Source organism: Lithobates pipiens, unplaced genomic scaffold (assembly GCF_037356315.1).
Source record: "Lithobates pipiens isolate NorthernLeopardFrog02 unplaced genomic scaffold, aLitPip1_a1.2 Scaffold_18, whole genome shotgun sequence".
Classification (NCBI taxonomy): Eukaryota; Metazoa; Chordata; class Amphibia; order Anura; family Ranidae; genus Lithobates; species Lithobates pipiens.
This window is the reverse complement of record NW_027507758.1, coordinates 33,373,630-33,399,547: the sequence shown is the minus strand read 5'-3', so window position 1 is coordinate 33,399,547 and position 25,918 is coordinate 33,373,630. Positions and strand designations below refer to the sequence as shown.

The 25,918-nt window shown below is 44.4% G+C and overlaps 1 protein-coding gene across 3 annotated transcripts in view; it reads right to left on the bottom strand.

Annotated features, from left to right (window-relative positions):
* ASB3 (ankyrin repeat and SOCS box containing 3) overlaps positions 1-25,918 on the bottom strand; it is a 301,962-nt gene that overhangs the window by 172,529 nt on the left and 103,515 nt on the right. For all 3 annotated transcript variants that reach the window (XM_077485559.1, XM_077485558.1, XM_077485557.1), the window contains one exon: positions 21,139-21,274. In XM_077485559.1, coding sequence (XP_077341685.1) covers positions 21,139-21,274 — 136 coding nt within the window. The remainder of the gene's footprint in view (positions 1-21,138; positions 21,275-25,918) is intronic.

The window sequence follows — 25,918 nt, the reverse complement described above, 5'->3', positions numbered from 1 at the left end:
CCACAGTGCAGCCCCTCCGGTGGGGGGGGGGGTGGCCACGAGGCCTCGCTGCGGCCTAAACTACAGGAGGGCCGCCACAGGCGGTCCAACAATCACGGACTTCCGGTCACCTGCCTCCCAGGCCCAAGGTATACCCCCCAGTAGCAACCCCGAGGGTGGAAGGGGGGGCAGTGCGTCCCAAAAACACCTAGGCCAGAAGCCTGGGCCTCGCTTGGGAAGGAAGGAAGGGAGAATGGAAGGAAGGGAGGGAGGGGATGGAGGAGAACCCCGGGGGGAGTACCACCCCAGGGAGTACCCGCACCCCGAACCACATCCAGGGAAGGAAGAGGGGTCCCCGTACTTACTGATTCAGTGAAGCATGCGGGTAATGCTCCCAGACAGATTCCCTCACCACTGACGTGTGGGGGGGGGGCTGTCGGCCATGAGGAATGCTGCGACTCAGGCCAAGACCCGGGTTGTATGCAACCTCACGAGACGTTTAACTCGCAGGGCCAGACCCCGCCCAGTGGGGCTATGTCACGACTGACCTAACACATAGCTGCGGTCTGCGCGTGCTCGCTGGCCAGACTGGGGAGACCACTGGATCTTAGTTTCCAGCCCAAAATCATTTACATTTGTCAAATTGTCATAACATATCAGACTTTATGTGATTTATATTGTCATCACCCACACCTATCAAATCTGATTAAACAATTTTAGATGATTCCGATCATTAATATAATTAAACATAAAAAAAAAAAAAAAAAAAAGTTTTAAATCAGGTCTCCTTTTTCTTTAGCTACTTGCCACCGGGAGGACATCCATGGATGCCCTGGGTTTGCAGTGGTTATACCGGGATGATGTTTTCACCTGCAGGCATCATCCTGGTATGAAAATTCTCAACCTGCGAAGTGATTTGAGTGCAGCCCGCCTCCCTTTCCCAGGCTCTGCCACCGATTGTGGAGCACAGGAGCGATGCGACTGGTGGTGGTGGCTGCCCAGAACAGAGAGAGAGTAACCAACGTTGTTACGCTCTCTCTCTGTAAACTTGAAAACAAGAAGAGTATATTTGTTTGCTGTTTCTAAAGTCCCCCTTCCCTTCATTTTTCTCTCCTTCACACCTTTCTCTTCCTCATCCTTTACCTATCTGTTTTCTTTCTCTCCTCTTGGTTCTGATCTTCTTTCTATCCATTATATAAAAAAATGTATGAGTACTCTATCCTTGGGTGCATTTAGTAGTCTTATTTTAGCCTACATGTTGGTGCTATTCATCTCTGTACAGTCTACGAACTGCACTTTTGTACCCTTAATGTATTTATCTTATTTGATTACTTGTTCGCTGTTCAAAATTTGATGCAACTGGTTGGTTATCTTTTGTACCCTAAATAAAAATTTTTTTTTTTTAAAAAGCGCAGAGTATGTTGCCACTTCCAGTTTTGCCTCTTTGTTTACTTGCCCATTAGCTTCTAGAAAAGCAGCCACTCTGACTGATCTGTGTATGAACGGCTGCACTGGAGGCAAGAGGAGAGATTTGGGGTCTAATAGACTCCAGATCTCTCCATAAAGAGGACTTTTCACAGCCCATGCTGTCACAAGCGATGTTGTTCATCCATTGTGATAACAATAAAGTTAATCCCAAAAAAAGTGTAAAAAAAAAAAAAAAATTTATATATATATATATATATATATATATATATATATATATATATATATATATATATATATATATATATATATATATATATATATATATATATATATATATATATATATATATATATTGTGGTAGTTCGGAATCTCCAATCCTGGGACCGGGTTTTGGGAACAGCCAGCAGTCTGGCTGGATGATTGCACAGGTGGGTCTTGGGCTTAAAACAAAGCCAACACCATGGTTCTGGGCTCCACCCTCCCGAGGAGTCCAGGCGTGTAAGGGAGAAGAAGTGTGCATGTCTGCACAGGTCGGTCTGTCAGAGCAGACAGAGGGTCCAAGCTTGTGGGCTGAAAGAGAAGCTGTTAAAGAGTGCTGAGGTACTGGGTGTACAGGAACTCTGTTAAAGAGCCAAGAGGGCTGCAGCAGAAGTCTGAGCAGCAGTGCTGCTAAAGAGAGCCAGGTGGCTTGGTATTTTTTGGTTCTACATACATTACTGCTGTGGAAAGCTGAAACCCCTGTGTGGGCAACTATTTTGTTATCGGACTTTTCTTTCTTTAATAAAAGTGGGCCTACGAGCCCTTAAACGACATCTGGTGTGGATCCAGCTCACTGGTAAGCTCTACCTTTAAGCTAAAATAACCCCCAAATATTACAAGTGGTGTTCGAATGCGGGCAGAAGACGGTGGAATCCGGGTCCTTGCTCTACAGTAAGTTCAAGTCAGGAACTATTGGCTGTGTGTGGAAGTGCAGCCAGGCAAAAGGCATTGCGTGTTGCAGGTGGTGTACCTGTGAATGAAAAGTCAAATTTTTTTTTTTTTTTTTTTCCTTGCTATGAACTATGTTTGTGTGCATGAGACAGCACAATCAGTGTGTGCAATGTGCAGGTGAGGAAAGCTTGCTTGAAGAGAAAAGCAACTTGCTTTAAAAGAGACACTTTCATTTTCCTGGACTGTTTAAAGTTGCTCTGGAGTCTCTAAGTATGGGGCGGTCAAAGCTCTTAAAAGAAGCCAGGTTTGCTGAAATGAGAGACAGAGCTCTGTGGTTGGAGGGGATGTTACCGCCTGAACGAGCCCCATACATACCTGATCAGAGTTTATCAAGGAGAAAAAGGGCTGGGGTTGTCCCTAGCAACCCTGGTGCAATGAGTACACAGGTGACTGCTGTTATGGAGAGTCCACCAGCATTTGAATCTGCAGTGGATTGGTGCAAACGGCATTTAGCAGCCCTGGACCAAGCTACAGAGGAAAGGAAGCCAACCCTCAGTGCAAGGGGAAAGCCGCTGGATGTCCATAACTGGAAGAGGGCTGTTGTTGCCCCTGGCAAAGCTGATGCAGTTAAAACAGCTAATGTGAAAAATGTGAATGTGTCACAGCATGAGACGGGATCCAGCAGAGAGAAGCCCATGCGATATGCAAGGAGAGAGGCTGATCAAAGGCTGAGGATGAGAGTGGTTGCCCATAGCAATGCAAAGGAAGCCAGTCGGGCTGTCTCTGTACCATGGGCTATGTCTAATAAGGATCGTGGAAAGTGGCTTAAGGAGGAGCCAGTTTATTATGTTGGAGAGAGCCAGCAAAGTTCTGCTGGGAGAGTGCGGTCTCCCATGGCAACCGGAGTGAAATTTATGCCTGAAAGGAGCTGCAGTAGAGGTTTAGTTCAGCGTCCCCACAAAGAGGCCTGTGCATTTTGGCCAGCTGGGAATCACCAGGAGAGAATCGCTTTGGGAAAAAATCGTCCAGTACCATGCCTGGAGTGTGGCCAGCTGGGGCATGGCATGTTTTCTTGCCCTAGGTTGTGGAATACGGCTGGAGATAATGTTGCTGAGAAAGTTTTGTCTGTAGGCCCAGATTCCGGTGGAAATTTGTTTGCAGTCACCCCTAGCAACAAGAAGTTTCCTGTTGTGCCTGCAGGGGGTGCTAAACGGTGGGAGATGCCTGCTGTAGTTTCATCCCATGGCCACCAGGAGGAGTTGGCCAGTAAAAGTGCAGCAGAGGACTGGTGCATAAGACGACGTACTCAAATGAAGATGGTGACCCCAACTACTGCGGTGGGTAAGACTGTCTTTAATGAAATGATGGCTGGAACTGCTGATTTCATGTGTAAAAGGACTGGTTACGAGACTGTCCATGATGATGTGAGAGTGACCCCAGTTAGTGGGGCCACTGAATGTGCGCTTGAGAATGACTTTTCCCTATATAGTGGGAATGCAAGGGTTAAAATCCAAATAGAACCTGTGTTGATGACTAAAAGTGTTGTGTCTAATGACTATCAGGCTCAAGTTGACCATGGGCTAGGACAGCCTACAAATGCAAAAAATGCTATAAGTGTTACTGTTAATGAAAAGTTTAATGCTGTTGGGAAAACTTTTGCTCTGGAAGAACCTGGGGTTATCAAAAATGGGCCGTTGCCTGTAGCAACTGGTGGTAAGACAGCACAGTTGTCCACAGGAATCTCCAGGGAACTTCATGTGTTGGAGTCAGAGGTTGCCCTGGACAACTGCAATGTCACTCTGGTGGGACAGAATGGAACTGTACCATGTAATGGTAATGTGTTAGTGCAAGCTGCTAGTACTAAAAATGTGCAGGTAAATGGTGGATTAACACAACCTGTGCAAAATGCAAAGGTGTGTGAGGCTTATGAAATGCAAGCTGAGCAAGGTGGTGAATATGGTGTATTGCAACCTGTGCTACCACAGTCTGACATGATTTACAATGACTGGTATAATGAGTCTGCAACTAAGCCAGTCTGTTCTTATGTGTCTCCTTGGGCAGATGGATCGGTGCTGAGGAGTACCGCAGAAGGGAGCGCACATACAACAGATTGGGATAGTTGGAGCAAAAATCTTATCTCCCTGATAGATGAGGCTTTTATGCACAAAGATAAGGTGGACACGGTTTCTGCTGGGCCAGCAGGAGGGGCTGCAGAACAGCTTGTACCTGAGGGCGCGGTGGCTGCTGCAGAGGTTAACCCTGGTGAGCAGGATGAACCAAATAAGGGCACAGCAGAGACATTGTCCGTGACCCACAAAACTGAGGTTGACATGGAGTGTCAACGTGACGTCACTGGTAATGTTCTGGAGCAGTTCACTGATGCTGAGCCTGAGAAGTTGGGTATGAGTCCAGCAATTGGCAGCGCTCTGGTGGAGCACCAGGCTGTGTTTACCTCCAGCCGGGAGGAGGTTCCGTTAACCATTGCAACTTTTCAAGTCTCAGCAAGTGAGTCTCTCTGCATCCCCAGTGTCATGAAAGACCCCAGGAAGGACTTAGGTCTGGAGTCAAGGGCCTGGTTATTAACCAAAGCATTAAAAGAGATGCTTGAACTTTGGGATGTACAGCCAATCTATACTAGTGTGTCTCCTCCACAGTCTGATGGGCTGGTACTGCGCAGTACCACTAGGTGGAGCACTGTATGGCAGGCTGTACAGGGCAAAGCCAAACGGGACAGGAATGGTTTATTCCTAAATTTTCTACTTTTGTTAAAAGTTGCTGCTACGTATGCTGCTGGACTACGTGCAGAAGAAATATTTGAGACAGACTTTGGAGAAGTTGAAAATAAGCCTAAAATGTCTGTGGTTACACCTCCTAACAGCCAGATGGGAAGCATTTCTGCTGCTATGGTCCAGTGTAGTGCTGGTCAGTTGGTGAAGGGCGTGTATACTGCACCAGTAGAAAAACCACATGAGGTGGAAGGGCCATGTGTGGACCTGAAAGCAACAGAGATCCTGACCAGGGCTCAAACAAAGGTGGTTAAAGAGACTGGGGTCCCCAGTCCAGTGCTTGGTCTAGGTGACAAACCTAATAAGGTCCCCAGGACAGGGGAATGGGCAAGGAGCGTGGATAAAAATACAGATGGCATCAGAACGGGTCAAGTGGTAGGACAGCTGCCTGCAGAGTGGGTGAACCCAGGGGAGGTGGCGTCCTGTGAGGTTCCTGTGGGTGATGGCGGCCCTCTGGTATGTGTGCCCTCTGCAGACTCTGCCCTAGCAAATTTTGAAAAAAAAGGCATTGGTGATATGTGCAACATTGAGGGGTCTAATGTTGGTTTGAATATGTCTGTCAATGATGAACCAAATAATGTGTTAATGGTACATGATAATGTGGTGTCCAAAGGTACAGGTAAACCTGGTAATCAATTAGTGACTGCTGAGTCAGGTACCAGAAATAAGAGGTGGGTTTCCGTTCTAAACACTATAGAAATAGGCCCCCTACAGTCTCAGAACAGTACTGCTGAGAGAGTTTTGGGGAAACCTGGGAACCTGAAGCGTGGAGGCAGAAGGGTTGGTAGGAAGACCAACGGGAACCCATTAAGATTTCAGGAGAGGAAGTGCTTATGGAAATGCACTCGGAAGAAAAGTTGGGAAGGTCGCATCAAAGCGCATAGCAGAGTGACAGTAAGGCTTAGAGGGAGACACCAAAGGAGGCATTGGGTAGAGTTCCCCGTTAGGAGAAGCGAGGTTGGACAGGAGGGTACTTCTGTAAATGGTATCTGGCACAGAGGTGCCAAAAGTAACTTGGGGGTTCCGCCCTCTGGGTCGAAACAAAGGGGGGGGGATATGTGGTAGTTCGGAATCTCCAATCCTGGGACCGGGTTTTGGGAACAGCCAGCAGTCTGGCTGGATGATTGCACAGGTGGGTCTTGGGCTTAAAACAAAGCCAACACCATGGTTCTGGGCTCCACCCTCCTGAGGAGTCCAGGCGTGTAAGGGAGAAGAAGTGTGCATGTCTGCACAGGTCGGTCTGTCAGAGCAGACAGAGGGTCCAAGCTTGTGGGCTGAAAGAGAAGCTGTTAAAGAGTGCTGAGGTACTGGGTGTACAGGAACTCTGTTAAAGAGCCAAGAGGGCTGCAGCAGAAGTCTGAGCAGCAGTGCTGCTAAAGAGAGCCAGGTGGCTTGGTATTTTTTGGTTCTACATACATTACTGCTGTGGAAAGCTGAAACCCCTGTGTGGGCAACTATTTTGTTATCTGACTTTTCTTTCTTTAATAAAAGTGGGCCTACGAGCCCTTAAACGACATCTGGTGTGGATCCAGCTCACTGGTAAGCTCTACCTTTAAGCTAAAATAACCCCCAAATATTACAATATATTTTTATATATATATATATATATATATATATACATAACATACGTTACTCCCACACGCATATGTAAAAGGTGATCGCACCACATGTGAGGTTATTGTCGCGAACATCAGAGTGAGAGCAATAATTCTAGCACCTAACACCTCCTGTGTATCTCTGAACTGGTAACCTGGAAGGGCGTTTAAAGTGTTGCCTATGGAGAACTATAAGCATTCTAATTTGCTGCCATTCAATGGCGGACACCATTTTAAAGCATGACATGTTAGATATCTATTTACTCGGTGTAACATCTTTTATATTTTACAAACAAAAAAGGCATTATATTCGCTGTCCAAGGGCCTCGGCTATGGAATGCTCTACCAATCAACATTCGCCTGGAAGAAAATCACCTGGCTTTTAGGAAAAAACTCAAGACCTTCCTCTTTTAGCAGATGATCAAAGCTCGCCACAGCGCCTAGAGGCGATTCAGTTCGCATTGTGCGCTATACAAGTATTTCATTCATTCATTCATTGTGTCTGTGTGCGATAAAATGTATATAATAAAAAGTGTATGTTTTCCAAAATAAATTGTGTTTGAGAAATGGCTGCGCGAGTACCGTGTGACATAAAAAATTGCAACACCCATCATTTTATTCTATAGGGCCTCTGTTAAAAAAAAAAATATCTATCTATATATATATATATCTCTATCTATCTCGATTTTTTTTTCATCTAGTTCAACCAATAGAAGAAAAAAAAAATGTGTGTGTGTGTGTGTGTGTGTATGTGTATATATATATATATATATATATATATATATATATATATATACACACACACGTTTGAGGGTCCAAAGTAATTTTCTAGCAAGAAAGTTAGATTTTTACATGTAGGTGGTTAATGGCACTTACATGTAGTATTAGTACACGATTAGTATTTTAGTGTAATAAATATCTATGCAGTGATAAAAATAGCAGTGTTCACAGGATTATGCATTCTGTTTCTAAAACTGAATGAGACTGCGGAACCCCAGCAGGGGCGATGTTCTATATTTCTGGAAACCTAATATAGGGGGGAAAAGTCCTGCGGGCATGTATATACCACATACTGGCACCTCATGTTGTCCCCGGCCCAGTATGCGGTACTGTGCCATCAGCCCATGTACTAAGGGTATAAAAAAGATTTCTCATTCAATATCTATTATCTTTATTCATAAAAATTTCTAGTGCACAATAAACAGGGAATAGAGAGGATTTAGCAAAATCAAACCCTGGCAGAATCCAGAACAAACGCGGTGAACACAGCAGCATCTCAATGTGGAGAAATCAGCTCTTTTTAATCTCCTGATAAATGATGGATGATCTAAGCAAACCCAGCAAGCGCAGCATATGTGGAAAGGTATGACTACAAGTATGATTGAAAGGAGTTTCACAAGCAAGCTTGCACCGGCAGAAGCTAATGCAAACCTACAGAGATTGAATTATGCTGTTTGCATTCAAATATTAGCGGCTGTGATAAGTGCTGGAGTGAAATGATGCATTTCACTAAAATATCGAGGATGACATATGAATAGTTGAGCATATCTTACCGTTATAAGGACATGTATTACATAAATGAGTAGCAGCTGCCAATTCAAATCCTAAAAGAAATTTCTATACACAAATACCACACAACTGCAATTCCTCCCAACGTCATAAAGGCCAAGACCACCCACAAAGCTGCCGTCCAGATTATTCACTTGCTAGCTTCTTGTCTATGGTGTAGGTATATTCCCATCACAATTCCCATTTCTACTCTCCAAATCAATTTGCTCTAAAGTAAAATACATAAAGGATTTGGGATGTTTTTGCTGTGACCCATGCCTGTGACAGTAACATAAATTATGCAGGCAAATCTCACCGCTGGAGTCTGCAATACAAAGAAGCCAACAAATGGCTTAACCCGCTGGTGCCCAATGTAAACTGAATATCAATTTGCAGAAAGCAGGCTTTCAAAAGGTACACTCCATAAATACTGGAGCTCTATGCATACCTTTGCATGCATTAATCTGTGTTTCATTGTGCAGTTACATAATCTGTACTTCTTTTGGGCAACACAGTGCACCACTTTCCAGGGATGTAGATAAGGGGGGGGATATGGGGGTCCAAACAGATAGGTTAGTGTATCCCAGCTGGTGGCTCCCTTTATGGTGGGAGCTGCAGAGCTCAAGCACCTTCTTGATTAAGTCACAGTCAATGTTAAATTTACTTCTTCTCTCCGGCAAAGTAATTGACAGGCCTCAGGGAGAATAAGAGGGATGACTCTGATTGCTTGCATGCAGGTCCAGGCGAACCATGCCCACTTAAACTGTGGTAAGAGAGGAAGGAAGAAGTCTGGGAGCTGAAGAACCACCTACAATGCATGGAAACCAGTGGCAGGAAGAAAAACTGGGAAGGTAGGGCAACCAACCAAGGAGAGCCTCAAGCGAGTGGTGTACGTGTGGAGAGTTGGAAAAAGGGATGGTAGGTGGAAAAGCTCCCTACATCCTGTTTGCCAGAGTGTGTTGCCATGGCTATTTTAGTGATTTTTAAAGCATGAAAACATGGAACAACATTTTAAGACCATGTATTGTTTGTAGAAGTTAAGGTGATACTAAAGTCCAATTTTTTTTCATTTAAAAATAACACATTATACTTACCTGCTCTGTACTCCTCTTCTCGGGTCCCCCCGCCGACACTCCTGGTCCCTCTCTCCTGCCGAGTACCCACACAGCAAGCAGATTGCTATGAGCGCACTCGGGCTGAGCCATCGCTCTGTGCGTCCATTCAGACACGGAGTCGCAGTTCAGCCCTGCCCCCCCCTCTCTCTCCTCATTGGCTCAATGACTTGGTGCCACACTACTGTCTCAGACAATGGATCGAGATGGACCTCAGGTAATTATTAGGGGGGCTGCTGCACACAGGTTATTCATTTTAATGGATAGAATGCATTAAGATAAAAATCTTCTGACTTTACAACTACTTTACAGAAAACCTGTAAGATGAATGTAGACTGGACCGCCTTCCCCATCACACCCGATCCCGCTGACCTGGAGTCCTGCGATCACCCGCTCTGACACATCTAAAATCCCCGAGACTTTCCCTCCTCTTCTCCAGTGCTGACAGGATGGGCTACACAGGTTCTGATAGGGCGGCGCTGCCCATGTGAATGCCTCCTATGTACCTTTACGAGGTATGTTTAAGAGATTAAATCGTTAAATCTAGGGGATTTCTAATCCCCGGACCGGCTATCCAATGTGTCAGAGGGGGTGATCAGCGGACTCCAGGTCACGCAGACCGGGGGGGGCGGTTAAGTGTAAGCTCACCTTGCAGATTTTCCTATAAAGGTGAACTAACCCTTTAACCCTTTAAGATCCCCCTATTCATATGCTAACAAACTTGTTGGACTGGTTCATGAGCTAAAGACAGGAAGTGCTGTTACAGGAAGTAGGGAGAGGAGAAAGTGGACTTGAACAGCCATGTGCTGAGGACAAACAGGAACTGCTAGTTCTGTCTTTGGGAGAAGAAAAATGCAGTCTGGAGAGATCCAAATAAAAGGAAGAAGACTCCATCACCAGGAAGAACAAGGTTGAGTAACTGTTTAGTGTATGCCTATCACATACATTGCACTTACTTATTTTCTAGAAAGGATAGATAGGCATGCTTTGTAATATTTTTTGGTAAAATCCTATTAACCACTTCAGCCCTGGAAGGATTTGTCCCCCTTCCTAACCAGGCCAATTTTTGCGATACGCCACTGCGTCGTTTTAACTGACAATTGCGCAGTCATTGTACCGTTGTACCCAAAACAAAACTGATATCCTTTTTCCCCACAAATAGAGCTTTCTTTTGGTGGTATTTGATCACCTCTGCGGTTTTTATTTTTTGTGCTATAAACAAAAAAAAAAAAACACAATATTTTGTACTTTTTGCTATAATATCCAAAAAATAAATAAAAGAAAAAAATGAATTTCTTCATCAGTTTAGGCCGATATATATTCTTCTACATATTTTTGGTAAAAAAAAAATTTAAAAAAATCCCAATAAGCGTTTATTGATTGGTTTACACAAAAGTTATAGCATCTACAAAATTGGGGATAGACATGTCATTTTTATTATTATTATTATTTTTTTTTATCAGGACTGCGACATTGTGGCGGACAGATCGGGCACTTCTGACACTATTTTGGGACCATTGACACTTATACAGTGATCAGAGATAAGAATAGCCACTGATTACTGTATAAATGTCACTGGCAGGTAAGGGGTTAACACTAGGGGGCGATCAAGGGGTTAACTAAGTAGGAACACACGATCAGTCTCCTCTCCCCTGAGAGAAACGGGATGTGTGTGTGTGTGTGTGTGTGTGTGTGTGTTTACACACACACACACACATCCCCATTCTCGTTTTGTCACGAGCGATCGTGGGTGCCTGTCAGAGGCACGTCCATCGGCTCCGGGGACAGGAGGCGGGCGCGCGCCTGCTGTGACGTCTTAAAGGAGCGATGTATAGCTATGCTGATTTGCACAGCCGTGCCAACCGGTTCAGCTAGCAGGTAATACACTACAGTTTTTATTGCTTCCTTACTTCTAAAGCAAAGAATCTTAAAAGACACAAAGCAAAATACAAAGAAACTAGGAATAGAAATCTCAGGTCTTTCGCCCACATTGCTGCCTCCCTTCCCCCAGACCAGTAAGGCAGGCAGCAGATTGGGTAGGCACAGATCACTTTCAAGAGGACATATGGAAAGCATGAGTCAGGTGGGAGGCCTTTGGCCACCCTTATTTGTATTAAAGCCTGCTTGCCGTTGATGGAACCTCCCCTCCAGAGGTTTGTACTGGTCTGTTATGCTTTCACTTGTGGCACAAAAATTCAAGTGGTTTCAAACCTCTGAAATAAAAAATTACCTAAGCATATCCTTCTATAGTGCGTACTTGCCTTAATCCAAAGCACCTACTGTGATTTCTGCTTCCTCTCTCATTCCTCTTCTATCTGCATGAGTCATGTCTGACAGGCGGGGCCGACATTAAGGGATCCAGGATGGAAGCTCCAGAACACAGCCTCAGCTGTGTATGTTACCCTATAAGACTGTGTAGAGGGAGAGGTATCTATTCCCTCCACTTAGGTCTCAGTTTACACTCAGTTTTCCTCTCTATGCCTGTCAGATTCTCAGCCCCCTTAAGCTCAGAAATGCTGTGTAAATTCTGGACTTTGAACAGCTGCAAAGGAGAGAGCGCTGGAGATAAATGGGTACATTTTATGTAGGGGGATCTTTTTCATCTCTGTGTATCCCCTGAGGCTAGTCACTTCACTGGGCTTTACAATCACCTTAAAGCACATATGGGTACAAAGTCTGTGGCATATGTTGCCATGTACAGTGTAAGGCTGGTCACAGTCAGAGCAATTTTTCTTTCCTGCAACCCGAAAATCACTATTTCCCCATCAACACAGTGTTAATGGGGGAATCCCAACCGCAGAGCCATTGTGTTCTCCCGGTGAGGGGGGGACCATCCTCACTGGGAGAACACAGTGATTACTGCTAGCAGCTATAAAAGCCACTAGCAATAATCGCATGTAACATCCAACAGGCTGGTAGTAGCTAAGTTCATTGAACTATCAACTTGGCTACATTAAGCCTGCCTACACAGGGTTCAAATCTCAGCAAGAGCCTGTTGAACAGGCTGAGTTCTGAACCTTCTATGGCTGGCTTTAGCGAGTTCTATGTCACGATCAAGGGGTCAGGCTCGAAGACCAGTTGCTATAGCAGTTGGAAGCTCACACAGAAACCAGCAGGATAGGAACACAGGCAGTCACCCTGGCAGATGACACAGGCTCACCTGAAGTGCGGAGTCTAAGTACTAACCAGTGTTCACCAGAGCTCCTGATGGTGGAGATGGGTTTATCTACGTGTTAGCCCCAGGTCGAGGTCCTCAGGATCACCCCACCAGGAGGCAAACAAGCCGGGGGCCAGTAATGGATTAAGCAGGTAAGGATCAAACAGAAGCGTAGTCGGTAAACAAGCCAAAAGGGTCAGTAACAAGTAGTTACAGGTTGGGATCAGGCAGAGGACCAAGCCAATGGTCGCTAACAATTGGTAGAAAAATATGAACGGCACCAGGGAAGATACGGGCTGAGAGAGAGCACAACAATCTGGCGAACAGGAAATGCAGAAACATGGGTTAAGTCAGGAAGTTCATTGGAGGAGCAAAGAGTTCAGGGTTCAAGACAAACAAGGTTCAAGATAGGATTGTACAAGGAATTATCCAACATTCCAGGTAGCTTAACAGGAAGAGACAATGCCTGACCCAGCAGAGGTTCTGGGTTCAAATCCAGGCCCTGACACTCAAGCTAATTGCCCCTACCACTGTTGTCCCTCTATTAACATAGTTTTGCTACACCACAATTCTCCATGGTGCGCACAGCACGCTGGCTCATCATCTCCCGAAGATTGGATCCCAGGAAAAAAATATTTATATTAGTTTACTTTAAAATCTCATAGCTTCAAAACCGGTTCCACCTTAGTACCAATAAAGTTTGCTTCCTATCGGACATATAGCGAGCTAAAAATCACACCATACATAGCTACGTCTACAGTATTGTGCACAAAATTCCAGTTCAAAGGAAGAGCGAACGCAAACAATCTGCACATTCTGAGCACACTGATGCCAATTTGATATTCTATTTGTATGCAAATATCCCAGTTAGCAAATAAGCCCCCCTATTCTAGATTAATTTCCAGCCTCTCAGCCTTATCTCCGTTTGCTTTGAGCCCAGGAATAACGATGATGTGCACTTGGATGGCAGCCATGTCGTTTCAACAATGCTGATCAATATAATACATAGCAATTCTTTGTGTCAACAGAATAAGACCGCGAATGTTCATTCGTGCACAAATTGCCAAAGTGTTTATGAAGAACAGAGGTTTGGCGGGCGCGCAGGGCGGCGTGCCCTCCACGTAGTGCCCAATTGTTAATTATACAGGCCAGCTGGTTTAGAAAAATGGGAGTTTTTCCCAGGAATGGGAAACGTGGCTTCTGTACGGACGATATTCAAAACAATTCAGCGTCCTTATGGTCCCGTTTTAATCTTTATTCGGGGATAATAAGTTTTACACATGACAGTGCTATAACTCATGCTCATAAATGGTGCTTTAAAAAAGGAGCATGACAGTGAAATATGACTTCATGTATGAGCAATATATTGCATGTGGAGATCTGGCTTATCCATAAATTGAAAGTATTAACTTGCCTTGGGAACGGTTTATTGGAAAGGAGTTGACGGGGGGGAATACACGCAACATTCAGCACAATTCTAATCGTATAATATATATTTCGTAAATGGGTGTTCACATGAATATGTATTTATGCAAATGAGCGCACAAGCCGACAAAAAGGATTTTCATTTACCGCGCTAATGGTGCCACCTGTAACCATAAACCATTGTGGTTATGTGGTTTCCAACACCTTAACATAAAATATGCATGAAATACATATACAGTGAAAGCAAAACACTGCATGGATGGATCTTAAAAAGCCATTCCAGGCAACAGGTGATCTCATTCAGTTAGCCAAACGCCATCTGGTAAAGCAACCCAGCAAAAGTCTGAAAACCTGCTAGATTTCCCTTATGGCAAAACTGCTGCAAAATTAAAATGTAGAAAAGATTTCCCTGTAAAGAATCGACATTAACCACTTCAATACCGGGCAATTTCACCCCCTTCCTGCCCAGGCCAATTTTCAGCTTTCAGCGCTCTCACACTTTGAATGGCAATTTCGCAGTCAGGCAACACTGTACCCATAATTTTTTTTTTTTTTACATAGAGATTTCTTTTGGTGGAATTTAATAACCATTGGGTTTTTTATTTTTTGCTAAACAAAGACTGCAAATTTTTTTTAAAAAATTTTTTTTTCTTAGTTTCTGTTAAAAAAAATTGCAAATAAAGTAATTTTTCTTCTCCATTGATGTGCGATGATGAGGCTGTACTGATGGGCACTGATGAGGGGCCACTGATGAGGCTGAACTGATGGGCACTGATGGGGCTGTACTGATAATCCGTGCCCCCATTATAAGTGTAAACAAACAGCGTGCTGACAGGCTCGCCAGTTATCGGCAGTCCTTTCCTCACAAAAACTGTCGATAAGTCTGATTACTTGTGTTCAGCTGTGATTGGACACCACTGATCACATGGTAAAGGGCCCGCTGTGCTCGGCCCTTCACCCTGATCTGTGATCAGCTGTGTCCAAAGGATTACACAAGCGCGCCCAATGCGTGCCATGGGAAGCACGAAGGGGCCAGATTCTGGGAGGCTCGCTGAGAGCCTGACATGGGCATCAGTCCAGGCACCTGGTGGATCCAGACTTTATTGTAGGGATGACGTGGTGCCTGGACTGATTCCTGTATCATCAAGAGAATGTAGACTTCAGACCGCTCTCTGCTTAAAACGGAGCACAGGAGTGCAAAACAAATTGCACTCCTGTGACCCATAAGAGAAGCCCAGCCAAACAAGCTCAGGCTGGACTTCTCCTTTAAAAAGGCATTGTAAACTTTCAAATATTTTTGTTTTATCAGTGTAGTTCTATTGCCTGTGTTGTTTCTTTGCCTTTCCTTGTAATGATGAGCTCACATGTTGTGGTAGTAGTTTATAGTGTCATGGCTGATCGATTCTCCTATTCTCATGTATTTATTCCAATAGCTTGATCCTAAGCACTAAAGGAACAGGCAACTACTTGTTCTGGGTCACACAGCATCCAATTCATGGCTCACAATTTCCTATGTATTGCACCACAAATGGGGGTGGAGGGCTTGATGCTATAAATGGACATTCCTTTTTAGTGCAAGCTCGTTTTAAGGTCTGGGACCTCTGTCCAGTACATTCTTGAGCTGGAGTTTTTTTTTCGTTTTTTTTACTTCAATTAAACTGGAGTTTAACTATAATGGCAACTGAGCTGTTCTTGATGCTCTATTTGGCACATCTGATGGCGTTTACCTTCATCTATGGTCCTATCTGGTGAACTAAAATGGTGGGTGTCAAAAGAAAAAAAAAAATACAGATTTGTCAGCGTGCCAACTGGAACAGTGGAGCACATGAGCCAATGCACAAGCCAGGTACTTCCATCAGTATCCTGCAAGGGAGCGCTTTCTTGAGTGGTAAAGCTTGCATGTGCGACCAATTCCAGAACTAGCACCCAAAGTCCTAAGTGTCATCAAACTCACATCATGAAAAAAACTATCAATACATGGTGTATTACATGCTGTTCATACGCACTCCATCACTAGATTTGTTTTCTGTAAAAAACCTGGTTGATCCTCTTTTTCCCTACCTCCCCCTTCTGTCCATGTCTCCAACCTAGCTAGGGATTTTGCAGCGGTGTTGGCAGCTCTGCACATGCTCAGTTTTCAGTGAGTTTCTATGCTGAGCTATAGAGTCACATACGTGAACATATATACAGTGCTAAATGAAATGAAATAAAGTGCCCTCCCTCCTCCATTCCCGCTAACAAGCTAAACACAATGGGGGAGGGATATTACATGTAGATTAATGGTGGCTTCACCTCCCATTGATACAACCTGTGACTGGCAGAAATCCCAATGTTATTTCCACAAAATAATAAAGATTTGATTTCAAATATATATTTGTATGACAATTTAAAACAGTTTATTGATATTATTTATTTATTTTTACTCTGTATTCCAAAGGATTTTTTTTTTATTTTGAACATGTAACCAGCAACAGAGGACTAGAAGTGCCTCCTGCTTATGTTTCCCTGCAGACAGACTGGGAGAGAGCTGGGTTATGCGATAGCTGTGTATCAATAAGGAAAAAGTTAATTAGATGTTTTTAATTTATTAAAATAATTACAGTGCCATTATCCACATACATAAATAAAAGGGACAATGTAAATTAAAACGTATGCACTCAGTATCACTTTAAGGGAGGAAGCAGTGACAGAAGATTGCTGGATGATCTTCAACTTGCCTGTGTTACTTACTACCGTGTATCTTGTGTTTATCTGGATTCTTGGTTATCAACTCAGCCTGCCTCTCGACTTTCCCTTCTGCTTGACTTCTGGCTGTGACCTCGGCCCGTTTAAGGCCTCTGCTTCTCCTGACCCACCATGCATGACCCCAGCCTGGCTCCTGACCGCACTGCTGTCTCATCCTCCCGATCACCCATGTATGACCTTGGTGCTGGCTCCTGACCATCTTGTTATCATCTCCTCCTCTATGGGTGTCATTACACAGTCTACTGCTGAAACAAACCTCACTTGTTCCACCTCTGGTGTACCTCGTGTTCCTGCTGACGTCTTCATCCACCTACCTGAGAACTACCCAGTCAGACACTTCCCAGAGCAGCCACCAGCAAATTTTGCTATTGGCACCGCATTTGTTTGAGGCCTGGACTCACTTCCTGAGGTGCTTAGACTAGAGCCACAAGGGAAGATCGCTTGTCTCTTTGGCCTCCAATCATATATGTGACAATATTATAAGTCCCGTATGTGACAATATTATATGTTTTTTTGCATAAGTGATGGCTACAGACAGCATCTTAAAACTGACTGACATCCTGAGCAGCCACGTGTGTGTGTGTGTGTGTGTGTGTGTGTGTGTGTGTGTATATATATATATATATATATACACACACACACACACACACACACACACACACACACACACACACATATATATATATATATATATATATATATATATATATATATACACACACACACAAACACACACACACACACACACACAATATATATAACTACACACACAATAATATATATATATATATATATATATATATATATATATATATATATATATATATAAACCTTTTAACTTTAAACACAATGCTAATGGTGGCTACTCTATGTATTTAATGCAAGCCATAAAAAATAAATAGAACAAGTAGCTAGCAGCTGTGAAAACAAGCAAGCCATTTGCGTGGAAGAGGGGCTTTAATTATGCATAACAGAACCTGAAATATTCATGGTGGGGGGAACTTTCTACAGAGCTATGTCTGGCTACAGAACCATCTCAGACTACTTCTAGACAATGGGGGTTATTTACTAAAGGCAAAACCACTTTGCACTACAAGTGATCTTGGAAGTAAAGTCGCTGTAAATCCGAGGGGGACATGCAATGAAAATAAAAAACAGCATTTTAGCTTGCACCTGATTGGATGATAAAATCAGCAGAGCTTCCACTCATTTCAGATCTTCCCCTTAGATTTAGAGCGACTGCACTTCCAAGTGCATTTGTATTGCAAAGTGGATTTGCCTTTCGTAAATAACCCCCACAATGTGCCCACCCAACATAACACTAAAGGAGAAGCAAAACAAATATTAGATATCTTTACTAATACAGATTATTTAAAGCTGACCTCAAGGCAAATGGCTAAACACACAGATGAAATACAAATATAGGAGGTTTTTTTTAATCTACCAGAGGTTTTGCATGTATGTCCATCCACTTCTGAGATTCACACAGCTCTGTTACACAGCACAGTCCTGTCTGATTTGATTTCCTCTGCTGCAGTCAATTAACACTATTAGGCCTTGTTCCTCCTGTGATCGGACTTTATTACTATTAATATTATTAAGGATTTAGCACCAGTAGTTTACGCAGTGCTTTACAACATAAGGGCAGACAGTAAAGTTACAATACACTTTAATACAGGAGGAATCATAGAGCTCACAATCTAAGAGGGAGGGACAAGAGATACAAATGGTAATAACTGCGGGGAATGAGCTGATGGAAAAAATAAATGTACAGTTGTTAGGTGGGGGCCGGATAGGCCTCTCTGAAGAGATGAGTTTTCAGGGATTGTCTAAAGCTGGATTCACATCTATGCAGTTTTAGTGCTTTTTGCATTTTGCAGATTTGCACTACAGTCCATTTAACATATTTTCCTATGGAACACGTTCTGTAGTGCAAATGTGCAAAATACAAAAAGCACTAAAAATGCATAGGTGTGAATCCAGCCTTAAAGTGGACAGAGTAGGAGATAGTCAGACAGATTGGGGTAGAGAGTTTCAGAGGATGGGAGAGGCTCTGGAGAAGTCCTGGAGGCGAGCATGGGAGGAAAAGACAAGGGAACTAGAGCAGGAGGTCTTGGGAAGAATGAAGAGAATGATTAGGTTGGTATTTTGAGTCCAGGTTAGTGATGTAGTTGGAGGGCACAGCTGTGGATGGCTTTGTAAATTACTGTTAGTATCTTGAATTTAATTTGTTGGGTGAGCAGAAGCCGGTGGAGGGATTGGCAGAGAGGGGTAGCAGACGCCGAGTGGTTGGTAAGGTGGATGAGTCTGGCAGCAGCATTTATGATGGACTGGGGGGGATAGCCTATGTAAAGTTAAGCCAATGAGGAGGGAGTTGCAGTAGACGAGGTGAGCGATAACCAGGGAGTGAATTGGAAGCTTTGTGGTGTCACTGGTTAGGAAGGGATGCATCTTGGAGATGTTGTGGAGGTTGAGGCAGCAATCTTTGGACAGTGATTGGATGTGGGGCTGAAAGCATAATATGTAGACAGAATGGAGAAGCAGTAGACTGATGAATGAACCAATCTTTTTCCATCTTAGTACATAGGGTTGAATATTGAGTTGGCCCGCCCTTTGCAGCTATAACAGCTTCAACTCTTCTGGGAAGGCCGTCCACAAGGTTTAGGAGTGTGTCTATGGGAATGTTTGACCATTTTTCCAAAAGCACATTTGTGAGGCACTGATGGCCTGGCTCACAATATCTGCTCCAATTCATCCCAAAGGTGTTCTATCAGGTTCAGGTCGGGACTCTGTGCAGGCCAGTCAAATTCCTCCACCGCAAACTCAATCACCCATGTCTATATGGACCTTGCTTTGTGCACTGGTCCAAATCATTTGGTGGAGGGGGGAATTATGGTGTGGGGTTGTTTTTCAGGGGTTGGACTTGGTCCTTTAGTTTCAGTGAAAGGAAATCTTAAGGCCTCAGCATACCAAAACATTTTGGACAATTTCATGCTCCCAACATTGTGGCAAAAGTTTGGGGATGGCCCCTTCCTGTTCCAACATGACTGTGCATTAGTGCACAAAGCAAGGTCCATAAAGACATAGATGATCGAGTTTGGGGTGGAGGAACTTGACTGGTCTGCACAGAATCCTGACATCATCCCGATAGAACACCTTTGGGATGAATTATAGCAGAGACTGAGTCGGGCCTTCTCGTATACATCAGTGCCTGACCTTACAAATGGGCTTCTGAAAGATTGAGCAAACATTCCCATAGTAGACACACTCCTAAGCGATGTGGACAGCCTTCCCAGTCCACATGGACAAAAACTTCTGTGACCCAAATTCAGCCAACAGCGCGGTAATGTCCGCTGCCGGCTAACGTCACTCAACCGGTTCAGGCTCTGGAAGGATCCCGACTTTAATGTCGATGAGCCGATGAGAGTCTGAGCCAGCCGCTGCCACTCCCGCCAAAGCTTGGCGCTCCAGTGAGCCCTGGATGGGCAGAGCAGAAAGCGGTGACTGACAGTCATGGCTCTCTGCTTAAAGACCAAGAACTGAGCAATCAGTTGCCTATGATAGCTCAGTTCTCAGTCTTCGAGGTGGAGAAGGACAGATGCAGCATCCAAATAGGTAAAAATAATTGTTTGTTATTTTGAAATCTTTACCTACAGGTAAGCCTATAATAAGGCTTATAATATATATATATATATATATATATATATAATAAGGCTTACCTCTAGGTAAAATTAATATCTCCTAAACCTGCACAGTTTAGGAGATTTTCACCCTGCATGCGTAGTGTGCCGGAACTTCAGAGTTGATTGGCGGAACGGGTTTTGTTTTTTTTGTTTTGTTTTTTACGACCGCTTTGAGTACAAAACGCACATTTATGTGAATTCTAGGAAGCATGTGCTTGGTAGGAACACTGAACAGAAACATATAAAGGACTATAAGACTACAGTAATACTTTGGAATGCGAGTAATGCGGTTTACGAGTGTTTTGCAATATGGGCTATTATCTTTTAAAAATTCTGTCCCGGGTTGCGAGCGTTGTCTCGCAAGACGAGCAGGATTCAAGCCAATGGGGTGTGCAGTACCGCATTTGGCCAGAGGTGTGGTGCCGGTGAAACGCGGAGCTGCTCGGATGCACTCTGAGCTGCTCGGAAACACTCCGTTCCCGAGTGTCGCTGAATGCATCCGAGCGGCTCCCGCCGGTGTCAGAGTGCCCTCCACCTCTGGCCACATGTGGTACTGTATACAATAGCAGTCACCGTGGAGTTTCTATTGACTCCTATGGGGAAACATGCTTTGATATACTAGCGATTACAAGCATTCTTCTGGAACAAATTATGCTCGTAATCCAAAGTACCACTGTATACAGAATATTGAGCCTTCCACAGATACAGATTTGGTATAAAGGTCATTATATTGTTTTCTTAATCACTCACCATGAGATAAAAGTAGATTTAAACTTTTATCTTTTCCATACTGTGCCGCAATGAAGACGGGTCTAATGCCAAAGTCGTCTTCGCACTCCTTGTTTACGCCACTTTCCAGAAGAAGCTGGATGAGGTCTGTACGTTCCTACAGAACAGAACAAAGGAACCAAATGAGAGAATTACATTGCTTACTTACAATTTACAAATTGATCAAACTTGTTATTTTTATTCATTTTTTTTTCAAATTTTTTTTTTAATTCAACAAAGGATTTATTACATGAATCAACTGGCTTTACCATGTATGCATTACGTTTATCACTGTGGTATTCTAAACTTAAAAATCAATTACCATGCTAACTTGTGCCTCTTTAACCCCCTCAAGGACCACCCCACATACATATACTGCAGTTTCTTCTCCTGGGTCTGGGTTGTGCATGCACTCTTGGCGATACGCTTCCACTGGTAATGGACACAGCGGGAGCCAATCAGCGCTCCGGCAGATCCAGTGTCTGCTAGGACCCACCTATCGTTCCTGGGGCAGACAGAACGGCGGTCTGTGGTATTTGTGGATGAGGCTCTTTATCTTCTCAGATTCTAAAGCTGCCCATTCCTCTTGGCAAAAAGTCCTCCAGTTCCTGGAAATTCTTGGGCTGTTTTGCATGAACGGCACGTTTGAGATCTCCCCAGAGTGGCTCAATGATATGGAGGTCAGGAGACTGAGATGGCCACTCCAGAACCTTCACTTTATTCTGCTGTAGCCAATGACAGGTGGCCTTGTTTTGGATCATTGTCATGTTGGAATTTCCAAGTACGTCCCATGCACAGCTTCCTGGCTAATGAATGCAAATGTTCCTCCAGTATTTTTTGATAAGGTACTGCATTCATCTTCCCATCAAGTTTGACCAAATTTCCTGTAGCTCACACATCCCTAAAACATCAGTGATCCACCTCTGTGTTTCACAGTAGGAATGGTGGACCATTAATCATAGGCCTTGTTGACTCCTCTCCTAATGTAGCATTTAACCCTTTCATGACTAAGCCTATTTTTGGAATTTGGTGTTTACAAGTTAAAATCCATATTTTCTACTAGAAAATTACTTGGAACCCCCAAACATTATATATATTTTTTTAACAGAGACTCTACAGAATAAAACGGCGATTGTTGCAATATTTTATGTCACACGGTATTTGCGCAGCGGTGTTTTAAATGCAACTTTTTAGGAAAAGGGACACTTTCATGAATTAAAAAAAAACAAAACAGTAAAATTATCCCATTTTTTTTGCATAATGTGAAAGATAATGTTACGCCGAGTAAATAGATACCAAACATGTCACACTTTATAATTGCACGCACTTGTGGATTGACGACAAAGTACGGTACCTAAAAATCTCAATAGGCGACACTTTAAAAAAAATTTACGGTTACCAGGTTAGCGTTACAGAGGAGGTCTAGTGCTAGAATTATTGCTCTCGCTCTGACGATCGCGGCGATACCTCACATGTGTGATTTGAACACCGTTTACATACGCGGGCACGACTTCCGTATGCGTTTTCTTTGCTTTGCGAGCTCGCGGGGACGGCGGGCGCTTTAAAAAAAAAATTTTTATTTTTTTATTTATTTTATTTATTTTAAAATGACTAAATTGTTTACTATGAGGAGACTGGAACGAAGCCGATTACGGCTTCGTTCCAGTTCCTCCCCAGCGGCCGGAGGCATCACAGAAGGAATCGGTGCTCCCGATCGAGCGGGAGCACCGGTAACAGCGGCGGGAGGGGGGGACGTCCCCTCCCGCTCCTCCGGCATAACAGCTGAGCGGCTTTTAGCCGCATCGGTTGTTATGGCTGGATAGCCAATCGCCCGCTGATCAAAACGGTACCGGGATGATGCCTGCAGGTGCGGGCATCATCCCGGTATAACCCCCGGAAGCCGAGTACGCAGATGTGCGTACGCTCGGCGGGAAGGGGTTAAGGTTGTGGCCAAAAAGCTACATTTTGGTCTCATCACTCCAAATGACTTTGTGCCAGAAGGTTTGAGGCTTGTCTCTGTGCTGTTCGGTGTATTGTAAGCAGGATACTTTGTGGCATTTGCGTAGTAATGGCTTTCTTCTGGCGACTCAACCATGCAGCCCATCTTTCTTCAAGTGCCTCCTTATTGTGCATATTGAAACAGCCACACTATGTTTTCTGAGAGTCCTGTATTTCACCTGAAGTAATTTGTGGGTTTTTCTTTGCATTCCGAACAATTTTCCTGGCAGTTGTGGCTGAAATTTTAGTTGGTCTACCTGACCGTGGTTTGGTTTCAACAGAACCCCTCGTTTTCCACTTCTTGATTAGAGAGTTTGAACACTGCTGATTAGCATTCTCAATTCCTTGGATATCTTTTTATATCCCTTTCCTGTTTTATACAGTTCAACTACCTTTTCCTGCAAATTCTTTTGCTTTCCCCATGACTCAGAATCCAGAAATGTCAGTGCAGCACTGGATGAAAGATGCAAGGGTCTGTCAGCAGTCCAGAAACTCATTGACCTTTTATACACACACACACAAATTACAAGCAAACAGAACAGAGGTGAGAATGGTTACTTTTAATAGCCATTCAAACTCTTTGGGGTCAACTTGTGTGCATGTTATCAGGCCAAAATCACCAGGATATGTAACTTTTGATCAGGATCATTTGGGTAGTTTGGGTAATTATGATTTAAAAAGAGTAAACACGGAAACAGAAGATCGGGGGGGCGTGGCTTGGACATGACCGAGTGAGGTAGCATAGCTCCACAGCTCCTCACAGAAGGCTGCTTTATTAGCATATATCTGGGGCTTACACACCCGTTTTTGGGCACACCAAGAGATGTCTCAACACTGCAGGGCATACTCGCAGTCGTGGAACTCAGCAAGGACTGTCCAGGGCTCCATAAACTCGTTCTTTACCGACGGAGGACAGCCGCATGGTGGAGCCTCCAAGATGGCGCCCAGGCGCGGCAGAGGTAAAGACGCTCCTCCTGCGGCACACTCTTCTCTGCAGCCGGCAGTCTCCCCTATCCCATCACCAAAGTTGATGTGTGATGCAGCCCCTCCAGAGTCCCCTAGCTCCTTTGCCTCCCAAGGCCAGTGCTCTGATGTCTCAGAGCTGCCCTGAGACAGGGCTTTGAGGCAACACATATGGTCTCTCCCTACCAGGGAGGACCTGGAGCGCTTCGCCTGTAAGGTGGAGAAGGCCTTGACACAGGAAATAGAGCAGCTGAAAACAGATACCATTCAGCTGGGCAACAGACTAGAGACTCGAACAAAAATTTGAGGATTCTCTTTCTGTCATTACCCAGCTTAGAGACAAGTGTGTGTCGCAGGATCAACAGATTGAGGTCCTGGAATGCCAGCTGGACAATTATGAAAACCATGGTCGCCGCTCTAACATTCGCATTCGTAGGCTGCCCAAGGCAACTGCTGCCAAGGACATTATCCCTACACTACGAGACATATTCAGGAAGATTCTTGGTTTGCCCCCTACTGCACCAATCGAAATTGATAGAGCACACAGGGCCCTCAAACTGCCTTCATAGGATGCTTGTGAATCCTAGAGACATAATCTGTAAAACTGCACAAGTTTACGGTGAAGGAACAAATCATGCAACGCATGTGAAAATGCCCTCATTTTGATTTTGATAGGGCTTACCTGCTCTACCAGGATTTATCTCGTCGCACACTGATGCAACGCAGAGCTCTTCATCCTCTCCTGGAAGCTATGAGGGCGTGTGTAACTTATCGCTGGGGATTCCTATTTCATCTCCAAGCTACGAAAGACGGAAAGTCCGCAATGTTACGCACTAAGGATGACCTCTCCCACCTCCTCTCTCATCTGGGCTTAGAGCCTGTGGATTTCCCAGATTGGCACCCTTCCACGGATGTACCTTCCCCATCGGAAGCACAATTCTAGCTCCAGGCGCGATCTAAATGACGCTCCAGAGGCCATAAACTTTCTTCACAGGCCACCACCGATTGAAAGGCCTCTGGAATACAGACTGAAGAACTGTGTTCCCCTTGAATTTTCTCAGCCATCACAGCCGTAAGAGACCCCTTGTCCACCTTCTCTACCTGGTGCCTACTTTTGACCGGATGCGGCCAACAAGAGGTCCGTCTCCTTTGAGTCCCTTTAGAGGCTGCCATTCCTTGAGCACTGGGCTGGCAGGGCTCCTACATACCAGCATCTACTAACCTTAGCATCATAATGGTTTACTGCTCTCCCTTTATTATACTACCCCTCCCCGTGTAGCTACAGCCGAACACTCTGATGAGCTGGCACACCTCGGACTGGGCATGTCTGATCACGTTCCCCCCATAGGAATACCTCTCTCTTAGGTATTGGCCCTGTTAGGGGCATCATACCTCACCTGGGTGGCTTCCTCCAGCTGAAGAGACCTCCAGGGTCAGGTATGCAGTTGATTTTAGACCATAGGAGGCCACTTGTTACTCCGTTTAGGTCTATCTATTTGTTAACATTGTTATCTTTTATCTTCTGACCCGTTTATTTTGTCTACCTGTCTTTTGTCTACATGCCTTTTGGAAATGGATCCGCTGTTGCTCACACCTGGTTCAACTCTTCATGAGGTCACGTTTGGATACCCTGCAGCTGATTTGCCATGGCTACGGTTAAGGTAGTGTCATACAATGTTCATGGTCTCTGTTCTCCAAATAAGCACAATAGGCTGTGGCTCAAACTGAGGCGACTGAGGGTACAGGTGCTATTTCTGCAGGAGACACACTTTACAGATGGCTTGTTTCCCAAACTACCCAC